The sequence below is a fragment of the Notolepis coatsorum genome (assembly GCF_963971535.1).
Source record: "Notolepis coatsorum genome assembly, chromosome: 16".
In the NCBI taxonomy this organism is placed as follows: domain Eukaryota; kingdom Metazoa; phylum Chordata; class Actinopteri; order Aulopiformes; family Paralepididae; genus Notolepis; species Notolepis coatsorum.
Window position 1 is genome coordinate 81032981 of NC_140180.1, and position 15954 is coordinate 81048934.

The window sequence follows — 15954 nt, forward strand, 5'->3', positions numbered from 1 at the left end:
GTTTACCTCCACCATCTGTTCTCTCCCCTCCAGGTAGGATTGCATCCAGCTCACTGATAGACTGATCAAAACCAATTACTTTTAGCTTGTCAATCAGAATGGAGTGATTGACAGTGTCGAAGGCCTTTTGTAGGTTCAGCATGACCAATGACCATGCCGCAGTATTTGCCCACGTCCACCTCTTGTTTGATGTGGTCGTTCAAATAGAGAAGGCATGTGTCAGTGGAGTGGGATGTTCTGAAGCCAGATTGGAATTCGTAGATTAGATTTTTTCCATGACTTTCGAGATGGAGGTAAGAATAGAAACAGGGCGGTAGTTGCCTGGGTCTAATTTGCTGCCCTTTTTGTGCAGGGGGGTCACTCTCGCAATTTTGAAGTCCTTGGGGACGTGTCCCTGTTTTATGGAGAGGTTTATTATGTGTGTGATGACTGGGGTGATGGCAGCTGCTGAGTCTCTGAGGAATTTGGAGGGGATGTTGTCATGGCCAGTGGCCTTGTTAGGTTAGAGCAGGGGTGCCCAACCTTTTTTGAACCGAGATCTACTTTTTTATTTACCACCTAGCCCGAGAGCTACCAGCCAAAATTGTATATTGTAAGCCGTCATTTGAGGCTTTATAAAAGCAGCATAATGAACACAAATCTGTCAGTGCCGAGTCCGACCTCATCTTAAATAACAAACAGCATTGCTTGTTGTAGTTAACAAGGAGAGGAAGAGTTGATTTAGCATGTGATTAAAATGTGATATCGGAAAATATCGGTATCGGTTTTCAAAAAAGATTTTTTTTTTATTTTTTTTTTTTTTACATATCTATAACCTTTATTTACCCAGGCAAGCAAGTAAGAACAAATTCAGATTTTATTTATTGTCAAAAGTATGCATAATGTTGTGTTCATTCCACAACAAGAGATATGTAATGTTAATTGCCTGAAATGATTCCGTTTTTTGGGGGGGGGGACCCTGCATATATCGGTATCGGTTGATATCGGTATTGGAAATTAAGAGTTGGACAATATCGGTATAGGTAAAAAAGCCAATATCGAGCATCCCTAGTTGTTACCATTTCCAGTTTGAAGTCGTCTTTGCGGACCCCTAGGTTTTTGTAGTATGCTACTATGTGTTCTACCCCATAATGCCCTGTCGGAGGGTAGTTTATTAACCAGTGTTGTGGCTATGTTTGTAAAGAATATGTTTAGGTATTTGGCCACATCCAGTTTGTCTGTGATGAGTGTTTTCTGTCTTTATGTTTATGTTTGTAAATCTGGTTTTTAGTTTTTTGCTGCAGCCTAGTTGGTTGTTGAGTAATTTCCAAAGTTTGCGGGGTTTGTTTTTGTTTTCCTCCGTTTTGTCATTGATGATTTTTTTTCTTTTTTTGTGGTTTTGAGTGTTTAAGTCATTTGTTTAAGTCATTTCTTAGTCTGTTTCTTTGAATTTTTTGTTCAACCACGTGGGCTTGGAGTTCACTGTTTGAGCTTTTGGTAAGCTTTGTCTGACTTTTATGAAGTTCTGAGCATTTTTTGTCTCTGGTTTTCATAGCGTCAGTATTTCATTGTGCATCCATGGCTCAGCGCGATTTTTAACCCTGGTGGTTAACACATCCTGCACCATAAACGTTGTACAACGTGATTCAAGTTCATGCTAATTCTGCCATTCCACGGCGTACGACGTTATTGAGATCATTTAATTTTTTCGCCATGTTATTCATAATTCCCTCACGGAGCCTGGTCTGATGCAGTGGGAGCCTGCACAACTCTGCAACGCTTCAATACTGCCGCCTGGTGGATGATCTGCGAGTTACAACCGGAAATGGATCTCACGTGATCTCGGTGCGTCTGGGAAATGCGTCCGGCACTCACATAATGTTGTGGGACTACAGACACACACTGGCGTGCATGGATCGCTGCCATAACTCAATAATCGACATGGTTTATTATTATTATACAAACCGGAAATGGATCGCCGTCAAATAAGTGGGATCTTTTTCATCCAGTCTCATCGTCGAACGGTAAGAGGACGCTGACGTCATTTTCAAGGCGATTGTACATTTATTTGTCTACAAACCAACTGATCAATAAATCAACCCATACTACATAAAGCATTTACTGACGATCACAGACTTATAAACGACCCCCCCCCCCCCGTTCATCCGCGCATGATGAGTCATAACCTTTAGGATCGTATTCAGTTGGATTTTTTAATATAGCGTGTATCACGAATAAACTGCAATCGATAATCTATATTATGCGTTTAGGCCTATAACTAGCGTTCTAGGAATTACTGCAGAAAACGATAAAAACATATTTATATTCTAGACGGTATTTTCGTATGAATCTATGAATGAAAAAGTACAACGTTCCTACATCCTGAACGATAGATAATCGATGTTGAATGGGCCATAGCAATGTCAATTTAGCAATACAATTTAAAAAGTTATAGTCCTGCAAAGAAGGTAAACATCTCCATAGGCTTAGACTGGTGGCACTGATCATACATTGATGGATAGAAGCGTGGCAGGGAATGTGTTAAGGGGTGCCATGTTGTTAAGTATTGTTGTGAATTTGGTTTTGAATCCAAGCCATGTTTCTTCAACCAGTGTACCACTGAGCTCATCTGACCAGTCCATGCTCTCCAGTTCTTGGTTAAAGGCCTCTCTAGAGTCGGTTTTGAGGTCCCTAGATGTGACTGTTTTGTCTGACTCTGGAGAAGACGGTAAGCTTATTTCCCATAATGTTGGCTCGTAATATTCTCCTCTCGTTATTCTTGTCATGAAGGATGCCCGTTGACATGGTAATGCCATAGCAGTCAGTCCACAACCCAGATCAGAGGCAATAGACCTTTTTTCACAGCAAACCTTTTGTCATGTCATAAAAGGTTAAACATAGCCATGAGTATAATAACCTTAAATGGGTATTTTTGCCAATTTGTAACCTGAATCCTATCATTCTGTTGTGAGGAGGATATGTGACGATTGGACATAAAATGTATCCCTGTTGTCTCGAGTGTGGCTGCGGCGCTCCCTGAGAAACACCAGAAAGTCCAGTTATGTCCTCCGAACGGAACGGTAGCAGTTTTTTCCAAATGCCCCTTTAATATTGGGTGTGCTCCATTTACTGTAGGTGTGCTAACTGGTAAGGATCGTTAACATGGCCAGTAAAGTTATAGGGAAAACACAGAGACAAGTTATATTACTTCGGAATAGGGACAAGGCTCAAATTATTGTCTGATCCTTTGCATCCCCTTTAGTGAGTTTGACAAGCTTCCATCTGGAAGGCACTATAGAGAGTTCCCCTAGCCCCCAAAAAGCATATTTATATATTTACTTTACTAGGAATTACTGCAGAAAACGATAACATATTTATATTCTAGACGGTATTTTCGTATGAATCTATGAATGAAAAAGTATAACGTTCCTACATCCTGAACGATAGAACAATCGATGTTGAATGGGCCATAGTAATGTCAATTTAGCAATACAATTTAAAAAGTTATAGCCCTGCAAAGAAGGTAAACATCTCCATAGGCTTAGAGTGGTGGCAGAGAGTGGTATGAGACGGGCAAACTCCGTGGCAGTTAATATGTTAAGCATTAAAAACAAACGATGGACCTTTGACAACAGACACATTGTACAGGTACATTGGTAATCTAAATGTTGCATTACTCATTACTCAAGATCATTCCCTGGATTCCTTGCACTTCTAAAGCAAATCACACAATGTAATTGTGTCCAACATCACTTGGGGAAAAATAAAGGGTCACAAAAACATCCTTTTCTACTATACGGAATCAAGCCAGAATCCAACTGAATGCAGTCCAATGTTAATCTCTTGCCAACCTTTTACAGACTATACACTTTAGTACAGGACAACTGAAGTTCTCTTGTCCGCTCTCACACAGAACCATGACCTCTTCCCCTCTCACACAGAACCATGATCTCTTCCCCTCTCACACAGAACCATGATCTTGTCCCCTCTCACACAGAACCATGATCTCGTCCCCTCTCACACAGAACCATGATCTCTTCCCCTCTCACACAGAACCATGATCTCTTCCACTCTCACACAGAACCATGATCTCTTCCGCTCTCACACAGAACCATGATCTCTTCCCCTCTCACACAGAACCATGATCTCTTCCCCTCTCACACAGAACCATGAGAGGTTATTTTCATTGTCTGGGCATATTGGGGGACAGACTAGGACCGCTAGGACTAGAGTTGTTCCGATACCGATACTAGTATCGGAAATGCCGCCGATACTGCCTAAAATGCTAGTATCGGTATCGGCGAGTACACGTAAATTCTAGCCTCCGATCCCATGATGTAATTTATCTCCTGCCGAGTCCTGCGGAGAGTGAGGATTATAAAATGAACATGTTTTAAAGTGTGATGCTGTGTCATTTTAACAGCAGATACACTTTCTTAAATTCCATTGTCCCCGACAGTGCGGTGTGACGGGGAGCTCGGACGGGAATCGGGATGTGTTTGGCTGGTGTTATGATAGCATTAGCTGGAAAGATAGCTAGTTGGAACAACATCCGCTTTTAACGTTACATCAAATCAGATGATCGCCTGTCCGTTCTCCAGGACCTAACACTGTCCGTGACCGTCTATCAACAATAATGCACCCACGGTGAATTGTATTTAAGTTAAGTAGCTACGGACTAGCGTTAGCTGACTATTACTAACGTTATCTTAATGTCGATGCGGGAAGGCGAGCTAGGTCAGTTAGCTTAGCTTGATAACGTTACCGTGTCTAAAGTTGGTGCTATTCACATAATCCAGCAATAATGGCTGCAGACCTGCAAGCAAAGTACAGCAAGTGCCAAAGGATAAGAGTCTGAGGCGGAGTTTCAAAAGAGAATGTTGAATATTTATTTTGCATCAAAAATCACAACATGAACATGCCACTAGCTTACAGACTGAATAGGGTATATCTGCAGAGCCACTGAGTAGCGAGTGCAACACCGTTTAATGTCCGTGTGGATCATTGGAGTAGGGTATATCTGCAGTGCTGCAGCCCATACTCATTGATTAATGATACTAATACAAATCTATACAATCACCTGTTGTTGAATAAATACCATACGTTCTAGTTATTACTAAAAAACAGTATAACAGTATCTGAAAAAAAAAAAGAAAAAAAAAAAGTATAATTTATATAATTTAAAAAAAAAAAAATTTATGCACTGGTATCGGATAAATATCGGTATCGGCCGATACCCAAAGCTTAGGTATCGGAATCGGATCGGAAAGGGAAAAATGGTATCGGAACATCTCTAGCTAGGACCGCTACTGTTCCTAATTTATGCAAATGACATGTCGTCAGCTTGTGACTGCAACTTGTTCCTGTTTGCGGACGACTCAGCCCTGCTGGTCTCTGACAAGAACAAGTTACAGGTTGAAAAAACCCTCAGCTCGGAACTAGGCAAAATCTGCATATGGCTCGCCGACAACAAACTATCATTACACATGGTCAAAACAGAGTCCATTCTCTTCGGTTCAAATAACAAACTCAGCAAGACCGACGGCTTCTCAGTTACAGTGGGTGACAATATTGTCACAAGGAAAGATGAAATTACCTACCTGGGTTCCATCCTAGAGGCTAATCTTTCCTGTGACAAAATGGCATCCAATGTAATAAAAAAAGTCAACCAACGAACTCGATTCTTGTACCGGATCTCCTCTCTGGTAAACAAGAATACCCTGAAGACTCTGGCAGGAGCACTCATTCAAGGGTACTACGACTATGATTGCACCTCATGGTACCAAAGCACCTCAAAGGCACTAAAAACCAAATTACAAACATCTCAAAACAAACTAGTCGGACTACTGCTTGACCTGACTCCTAGAACCCACCTCACCCCTGCCCACTTTGCCAACCTAGGATGGCTTAGAGTAGACGACAGAGTACAGCAACTTGCAATGGGCCTGGTCTACAAGATACACTACACAACCAAGGTACCCATGTACATGTCAAAATACTTCCCAAAGGTCAGTGAATACCACGATCACAACACCAGAGGGAGCTCCACAAATCATGTTAAATCCAGATTCGGCTCAAACAAGGGACTAAACACGTTTAGCAATTATGCCACATCAATGTGGAACGCCCTACCCAAAACTGTAAAGGAATGTGAATCACTACCCACTTTCAAAAACACTCTCAAAGAACACCTACGGGAGACTGCAATTCGAAACTGGCCCCTACAAATGTCCTAACCCAGTTGTACAGTAAAGACCAAGTATGGCTTTGTCAGTATTCCAATGTACAGTGTACAGTGTCGTTACATTTATTTTTCTTGATATATGAACTGGTATGACTGAATGTACATTTCTACACATTTAAAACAAATACAAAAAAAATAAAGACTGACAACCCAAATTCCAAGGTATTCATTTGATCTTATATTCAGTCGCACTCTCCTGTAAGGCCTTATATCTCATATCAATTACACAGTCACTAGGCATGCATTACCAGACAGTCATTTGATCTTATTTAGTCAAGATCTGTCTAAATAATTAATTTGAACAAATTATATTTCACACCATCTGTGTTAAAGGAGCAGTTACCCAGAGCAGATTTGGGGGTGCAAAGGGGAAGATTTGGGGGTGCAAATCCCATGTTATGAAGTGTAATGATTTGGTTTATTATAAAATAATGCAATTAATGTACAGAGCAAAAGCAAAGTTACTCCCGGACTGTGTGCAAAGGTTTTTTCCAATACAGGAAAGCAAATATAATTTGAGAAACATTTGTATGTTTACTATTCAAAAAGCTAAGAAAGAGAGATGTACTGTATTTCTATTGTTGGGGTTGTGAAACTTGTGAAACAATGGTGATATGAGTAAATCTCTTTTGTTTAGCTATTTTTGAGGATTACAAATGTGAATAATTTGTAATTACACTTTTTTTTTGTTTCTTAATTTGATAAGAATATAGGACAGGCATACATATGCATTATGCTTCAGCCTGTACCTTTTCAATCACTGCCAAAATCAAAGACCGTTGACAGTCTAGAACAGGGGTCTCAAACTCGCGGCCCGAGGGATGATATTTTGCGGCCCCCTACTTGACATCAAAGTGTAGTGTTAATGCGGCCTGCGCGCTACTGTTTGCCGAGACGTTGCGCGAGAGTTGGAAGTTTTATTTATTTTATCACTTGTAGGCTACCATAGCGCAGGCTCATGACAGCAACGTTATGTTAGTGACTTGGTTGAAACGTGATTCCGGAGTGATATCAAGTAAAGTGGAAGGCAAATGCATCCTGCTATCTCCTCTGACTGCGAGCAGTGCTCTGCATAAGCGGCTGGCTGACTGCAACTGTCTGTGTCTGGTCCAATCACATTCAGCATCCCGTCAGCACCCCCCCCCCCCCCCCCCCCCTCACCCACAGTCTGCGAATCAGATGCAGAGTAGGGGAGTAGGGCGGGTCTTCACGGAATGAAAGTCGTCTCTCTCTTTCAGTCCGAGTCAGTTGACGGCGCATCTACAGTAAACTCGCTCCCAGTTTTATCTCTGTGAGATAAATGTAGCTACTAGCCTAGTTTCTAGCCATTTTCAAAGATGGTCAGTAAAAGAAAAGTCGACTGCAATTCAAAGGTGAATGGACTGAAAAAATGCATTCATCCTGAGTCCCAGCACCAAACCAATGTGACTATATGCCAAGAAACGGTAGCTCTTGTGAAGGGTGGCAATTTGAAAATAATGTATGACTGAGTGATGGAGACCATGTTTGAAGGCAAACAAAAACAAAAGCAAAGCCCCCTCAGATCGCACAGCAACCAGAATAACTGAAATACTGGCTGGTGATTTGATTAAACAGCTTTGTATAGGAAAAAAAAATGCACAGTGCATTTCCATAGCTGTGGATGAGTCCACTGACACCACTGAGAAGCCTATGTTCTGAAGAACCATTCATGTTCTGAAGAACTGTTCATGTTCTGAAATGTTATTGCTAAGGATTGAGAAGATTGGATCAGTTGTACTTTTTTTTGAATGCTTGAAACCCTTTTTTTGTGGAATATTTGATGCGGCCCAGCCTCACCCAGACTCTACCTCCAGCGGCCCCCAGGTAAATTGAGTTTGAGACCCCTGGTCTAGAATGATTGTGCATATTGTATTGTATGTGATGACTCACCACCACCACCACCATGGATTTTCTACCGAACTCATTCATTATCATGGTATATAGTAGTTAGCTTTATATTTCTTGTGAAACAAAGTCTGTGTATTATCCTGAGTAACTGGCGCTTCAAGCTTCACAAGCAAGCCATTCAGCTTCATTGTATTGGAGTGACGGCAGGTATCTCTACGGCAGGTATCTCTACGGCAGACATCTCTACGGCAGACGTCTCTACGGCAGACGTCTCTACGGCAGACGTCTCTACGGCAGACGTCTTTACGGCAGACGTCTCTACGGCAGACGTCTCTACGGCAGACGTCTCTACGGCAGACGTCTCTACGGCAGACGTCTCTACGGCAGACGTCTCTACGGCAGACATCTCTACTGTAGATATCTCTACTGTAAATATCTCCAAAACTAGGCAAATCACACCGAAACTATCTGGATGGATAGAAAATATTTTTTACTGCTTTTTACTAATTTGAACTGCCCCTATAACCTGAACAAAATACATTATTGTTTCCCTGCCTAAACCAACAGGTCTGTGAACCAACACGTCTCCCTCTGCTTGTGTTTGCGATTAATCATTCATGCAGCAGCAGACAGACTCGGTCAGCCTTTAATGACCAGGTGGGGTGGCGACTCAGGCCGTAGGTGAGTGCGTTGCCAAGGCGATCGGCTCCTGGAACAGGCAGGTAGAGAGAGGCTCTGCTGCACCACGTATCGCCACCATGCTGCTCTCTCACGATGATGATGTGGCCGCGACTCAAACTGGTTAATCATTAAGTCAACATCAAATAAGGAAAAACTTACAAAAGAAAAACTCACGGCTATAAATGGTCCTCTGTAAATCATTGACGGTGAATGATCAGACTAAAGTAGCTTTATCTCAAACTAATTGTTAGGGTTTCACAAAGGCTCACCTCTTGGACGAAAACAGGTGTTAGCAATGTTGTTTGCATACTCTATTTGAATAATGTCCCTGGTGCTACAGTGTACACCTTCACAGATTAGCCTAGAGTTGGTCTAGAGTTGGTCTGGCTTTGCTACTGGAGCAATAACCGACATTTTACTCATCGATCTGAAACCTTCACATTGTACTTCTCATTCATGATTAGCTGAACTGATTCAGTACCGATGTTTGTATTGCTGTTGCAGCCAACCATCTTCATCACAACTGACCTCCTTCAGAAAAGCACTTCTCATTCAGCTATATTAGGGTTTCTCAACAAGGGTGGTACCACCCCCCAGGGTGCTCAGTGTGTTGGGGGGCGCTGGGTGCAGAATTGTTGAAAGGGGGACGTTGAGATGCTCAAAGGGGGCGCTAGTTTATTTCATTTATTATTGTTTTAACAACTTGAACCAGAGAGGAGCTTACATGCAGTGAGCACAGCAATTAAAATACCAAATCTCACTTCAGAAACAGTGTAACTTTTTTAGCAAAGAAAATGTTAACTTTTTGTAATGTTTTATACACACAAGTAAAAAGTTACATTTGGTAAAAATAATAATAATGAAGATTTGATTGGGTCCCATTGTTATAAGCCTTCATTTGACACACAACACTGACTTAAGGCTTAATTGACCCAACAAACTGAGCCAAATAGAAACATTCATGGCTGAGAATTTCAGATTTACCATGATAAACAGAAAATAATCATAATTTAAATTGAATTTCCATTGGGTGTAGGGGGTTGATGGGGGCTTTATGGAACATGGACATCAGATAGGGAAGCATTGTGAAACATGGACGTCAGATAGGGGGGATATAAAACATGGACGTCAGATAGGGAGGCGTTATGAAACATGGACGTCAGATAGGGGGGATATGAAACATGGACGTCAGATAGGGAGGCGTTATGAAACATGGACGTCAGATAGGGGGGATATGAAACATGGACGTCAGATAGGGAGGCGTTATGAAACATGGACGTCAGATAGGGGGGATATGAAACATGGACGTCAGATAGGGGGGATATGAAACATGGACGTCAGATAGGGGGGATATGAAACATGGACGTCAGATAGGGAGGCGTTATGAAACATGGACGTCAGATAGGGGGGATATGAAACATGGACGTCAGATAGGGGGGATATGAAACATGGACGTCAGATAGGGAGGCGTTATGAAACATGGACGTCAGATAGGGGGGATATGAAACATGGACGTCAGATAGGGAGGCGTTATGAAACATGGACGTCAGATAGGGGGGATATGAAACATGGACGTCAGATAGGGGGGATATGAAACATGGACGTCAGATAGGGAGGCGTTATGGAACATGGACGTCAGATAGGGGGGATATGAAACATGGACGTCAGATAGGGGGGATATGGAACACGGACGTCAGATAGGGGGGATATGAAACATGGACGTCAGATAGGGAGGCGTTATGAAACATGGACGTCAGATAGGGGGGATATGAAACATGGACGTCAGATAGGGGGGATATGGAACACGGACGTCAGATAGGGAGGCGTTATGAAACATGGACGTCAGATAGGGGGGATATGAAACATGGACGTCAGATAGAGGGGATATGAAACACGGACGTCAGATAGGGAGGCGTTATGAAACATGGACGTCAGATAGGGAGGCGTTATGAAACATGGACGTCAGATAGGGGGGATATGGAACACGGACGTCAGATAGGGAGGCGTTGACCCAAGAAAGGTTGCGCTGTATGAACATTATAGCACCACTCACCTGTGTTTTTTGGAGCCTCTCCATACATGGGTCCAGGCGGCGGGCCCCCCTGCCAGCCGAACTGCGGCTGTCCTTCGTACCCCTGGTAAGGGGCCTGTTGTCCAGGGCCAGGGTAGGGGCCTCCTGGGCCCATAGGGCCAGCGGGGTAATTGGGGTAGGCTGGGTTAGGCTGCTCCATGTTTACAGGGTACCCCTGTGGAGGGTAGCCCTGCTGCTGTGGGTAGCCCTGCTGTGGGTAGCCCTGCTGTGGGTAGCCCGGCGCGCTGGGGGCGGGGCCGGGGCCGGGGTACGGAGGGGGCTGCTCGAAATTCATCTATGGGCTGAACAACCACCTACACAGAGACAGACATGAGGGAGGGGAGGAAGGAGAATGTCATTGTCGCATCATTACCGCTTCTGCTGAGTCGACGAGGAAATTAAGATGGCATGCTGGCTGGCGTCCGTGAATGTGCGCTATTCACCGTGGCAACAGAGACACTGGAGTATTCTTTGCCAATGAAGCTGACTTGTGAATTGTGGAGTCTGTCCCGAGGGTCACATTAGGCAGTGTGTTCCTATGGGTCCTGATGTAAGCTCATAACATTGTCAGAGAGGCACCCATGTGATGCAACCGTTGTACAGGGGCAACAAGGTTTTGGTCCCATATTTTAATCTTTAATTACTGTAACGATGTCGACAGGGTGGGATTCACTTTGTGGTCCCAGAGAGGCAAGGATTATTAATTATTGATAAGAAAGATTAATATCAGAAATATAAAGGAGACAATTTGATAAGTTCAGTATGCTCGTTTATTACAACATGGATCGATCAAGTTAGTAGCTTACAGTGTGGTACAATTGTTACACGATAAAGAGAAAAAGAGGAGAGGGGGAGGGAGAGGAGAGAAAGAGATAAGAGGGGGAGGGAAAGAGCGGGAAAGGAGAAGAGAGGAGGGGGAGGAGAGGGAGCAGGAGGTAGGCCAGAGGAGAGTGAGGCAAAGAGAGCAAGCAACAAGATGGCAGTTCCTTAACTATATATGCATACCTAGATAAAATGAGCATAAGGCCTGATTCTGCATGTGTGCCCCCCCCCCCCATGTGACATTCTTAGGGTTAATGATCCATGCACCAGCAGGATGAGCACAGCAGAGCTGCTCAGACCAATCGCTATGATGAGTGCATCGACTTTAGGGGAGGTTCGCCAATCAGGATATATACATGGGCTGGGCACAAACACGCAGGCAGGATCAGGCCTTATGCTCATTTTAAGGTAAAGTTTGTACTGTGTGAACACAATGTAAAGAATTCGGCCATAGGATGTACGTATAAGATTCACTTCCTAACAATTATTACCCAGGGTGGGTTCGCTGAGCACGGATGCTCTTTTTTCAGCCACGCTCCCAGCTTCACATTCACACCAGCGAGCCACCCAGTACAAGTACAGTCCACTGGCTTGGAGGAGTGCTTCCACTTCTGGCCAGCTAGGAGAACACTGGGGAGGAGGAGGGAACACTGGCCTTAAGCGTTAGAGGGGGAAGGGGCTCTCCCCAATCTATTGTCTTGGGACAAACAAAAGGATTCCTCCACAGGGGCATCAAACTGACGGCCATCCAGTCACAAGCCCTGCTTCTCTAACCTCTAGGCGAGGGAAACTTTTTTATACCACGACCCCATTTTATTTAGGATTTTTTTTGGCGACCCCACACTTAATGTATAGCTTAATTTCAACGTGGAAATAAGGCATATCAAAATAAAAGCACACATTGTTGAACTTGATCATGTATATTTATTAGAAAATTTAATTACAGCACTATGTTATCAATACACATTTATAAAACGAGAAAACAATTAAATAAGGTACTTGCCAATGGGCGACCCCACTGTCCCCTACCCGCGACCCGTAGTTTGAGAACCACTGCTCTAGTCTAGGCCACCTTTGCACCCAACAACTTCCTCTTGTGGTCTCTAAAGCGCGTCGTATTTGACATGTCAGGTTGCCATGGTAATTAACACAGGAAGACCGACTTGAAACTTTACGTGTAGCTTTTGCCACGTTTAACGGTCACACCAGAAACCGATGAACTAGACACCCGTACTGCAGTGTGCATGACTCACACCATGGCTTCACAAGAGACCGGACTGCAGGGTGTGTGTTTGCATAGGAACAGGAGGGGAAGGGGATTTAAAGTGCAGAGAGTAAATCAAACGTATGGGAGACAAAAACTCTACTCGGCAGAAACCAAAACCGCACAGTCACAAAGTGTTTCTTCGTCGTGATTCTGATTGTGCTTATGCGGAAACGTTAAGTCCTCCTTAACCTCTTAAGCCCTAGCCATATTTTCTGAAAATGTTCCTAAAAAAGTACATACCCAAGTAAATGGAAGATTACACATACTCCACTTCTACAAGGACCACTTGCATGTTCTTGGTAACTAGGGACATCTATGGACCTCAGGGAATGTATTCCCAGTGTCAGAAATATATCTATTTTTCTATTTTTACTATGCGTTACTATTCTTGAGTAAATTGCACTCAGGGTTCGAAATTAAGGGGGGCTTGGGGCAAAATGCCCTCAAATTTACCAAATTTATGCCCTCAAATCAGTTAAGCAATTATGACGTCATCCCGATAAACTAGGGATGCCCCGATCGATCGGCCACCGATCGTTATCGGCCGATACTCAGTATAAATATGCGATCGGTGATCGGTGATAATGCTTTATTTTCGCCGATCGTCAAACCCGATTTCACTCGCTGTCGCTGAGTTCTGTCTCAACACCGGGTGGTGCGCCGTCTGCTCATCCCTCCAGCACGCATGTAAACACGGGTCTAGTAGTGGTCTACTCTAGTGGGACGGGACACGGGAGGACGGCGTCTCCATGAGCTAACGTTAGCTTAGCTACCGTTACAAAATGACCCAGTCAACTATTCACTTTTAGTTTAATACATGATGAGGCATTGTCTAACCGAACGGTATCTAGCCGGCCAGCTACCGATAGCTCCTGACATAAACAAACGCTCCACAACGTCTAGTAGAGTGTATGATACCTGTTAGCTGTTAGCTCATGTTAGCGCAAGCTAGTTCAAAACGAAATGTCCCATTGAACTAAATAATTCACTGAGGCGTTGTATTAACGTTATATATCCGGCTAGCAGTAGCTACAGATAGCTCCTGATATCAATGTCTTATAACACTGATTCGATGCGTATTCGAGCTGAGGGCTTGTGAATGTGATTTAACGTTATACCAATACTAGGGTCCAGCTGCAGCGCCGGAGAATCCTTGCCGTAGCTCGAGGCTACTCGAGTATAGGGTCCAGGTGCAGCTCCGGAGAATCCTGGCCGTAGCTGGAGGCTACTAGAGTACACACAGACAGTGGAGCTTGTTGCGTGGTGGCGATGTCTCGCAGATAATACAAGTACAAGTCTAATTATATAATATATATATTTTATAAAAAAAAAAAAAAAAAAAAAAAATCTTTTAATCAAAAACGATCGGTATCGGCCGATATGGCTCACGACGATCGGTATCGGTGGCAAAAAACATGATCGGGGCATCCCTACGATAAACCCGATAACATTATTGATAGCTCCGATAATATATAATAAATCTTTTGGTTAAAATAAATCCGGTGTGGGTGGATTGGGATGAAGCGCATTTGTTTTTACTGTAGGCTCCTCCCGTTTTGCCAGTACTGTGGTACGACTGATAGCGTGTGGTTTAGGAAGAGGGAGTTTTTCACAAATCCAGCGCTCCCTTTCTCATGCCTGGCTGTGATGTAGCCACGTAAGTTTCAGAAGCAGCACAGATAGTAAACAAACATAGCGGCGTCGGTAGTGTGGGACTTTTTCAAAGTTTCAGAGGAAAACAGTTTGCTTGCTATTTGTAACAAATGCAGAAGTTCCACGAGGAGGGAAAGGGGCAACAAGCTATAACACATCCAACCTAATAAGTCACCTGAAAACATCACAACCGCTACGTTGGTGTATTAAAATCTGACGACACGCTAGCAGCTAAAGGCTAAGCTGCTGCGAATCCAAAGCCAGCTGCAAAGGAACCGACGCGGCTTGTACATATTGACAAGGTGTTTGCAAAATTAAAGACGTTTGACAGAGATGATTTGTTTGGTTTATTTAATTCTTTTTGAGGTCTGCTGTCCTATAAATGCCAAGTAATAGTTGTTTCATGGACCAAGACCACAACAGTCTCCTCTCCTATAGCGTCAAATGTTTTATCTGCTGACAAAGCACAATACCTGCTGGTTTTTAGTTCACTCATTGTTCAGGGAAACACATTGTTAATGACATTGACGGATTGTGAATTTTGTGATTATATTTATATTTATTTGGAAAAATAAATATAGTCACTTTATTTGAAGAGTCAAAACTGTTCTCTTGGCTTTGTTTTGTTCATAGTAGTAACGCTCATGTCATGATAAATCTGGTTAGGTCAAAACTACAGGAATATACATTAAAAAAAATGTATAATACAATAAATATATATATATTATCGGTTATCGGTATCGACCTTGAGGAGCAGAAAGTTATCGGTATCGATATCGGGGTCAAAAAATCTATATCGTGCACCCCTAATTTACTCACAGTGTGCACAACACACACACACACTGCTGAATAATTCTGTTTTGCATCAATATATACTGTATATATTGAGGCAAAACAGAATTATATATACAGTATATAATGATATAATGATAATATATACCTTCGTTTTTAATTAAAAAGAATTATACATTTTTTTTCTTCTTTTTTATATCCTCAAACTAAATCCTCAATTTGAATAAAGTGATTCAAACTTCGTCAGGGTTTTTCGAACGGACGTTCGAACCTTCGTTTTTTAATTAAAAAAATTCAATAAAAAGAATTCATATTTCTTTATAATTTTTTATTTTATTTTTTTATCCTCAAACTAAATCCTCAATTTGAATAAAGTGATTAATCTGATTAAATGAGTATTTTTTCTTTTATTAAATCAACTTTCCAGCCCCCTGTCAACTGTCAAAAATGATGTCAACTGTCAACCTGAATTCAGTATTCAATATTGTCTGATTCAATATTAACATTCGGTATTCAAGTAGAACAGCTAGCTAGCCATTGTGGACACTCACCTTTCCACAGCAAAACGGTAGGCAA

General features: G+C 42.6%; 1 protein-coding gene across 1 annotated transcript in view; it reads right to left on the reverse strand.

The window, feature by feature from the left end:
* LOC311242764 (cysteine-rich and transmembrane domain-containing protein 1) overlaps nucleotides 1-15954 on the reverse strand; it is a 42314-nt gene that overhangs the window by 4485 nt on the left and 21875 nt on the right. Inside the window, exon 2 of the mRNA XM_084331795.1 lies at nucleotides 10827-11158. Coding sequence (XP_084187921.1) covers nucleotides 10827-11139 — 313 coding nt within the window. The 5' untranslated portion in view covers nucleotides 11140-11158. The remainder of the gene's footprint in view (nucleotides 1-10826; nucleotides 11159-15954) is intronic.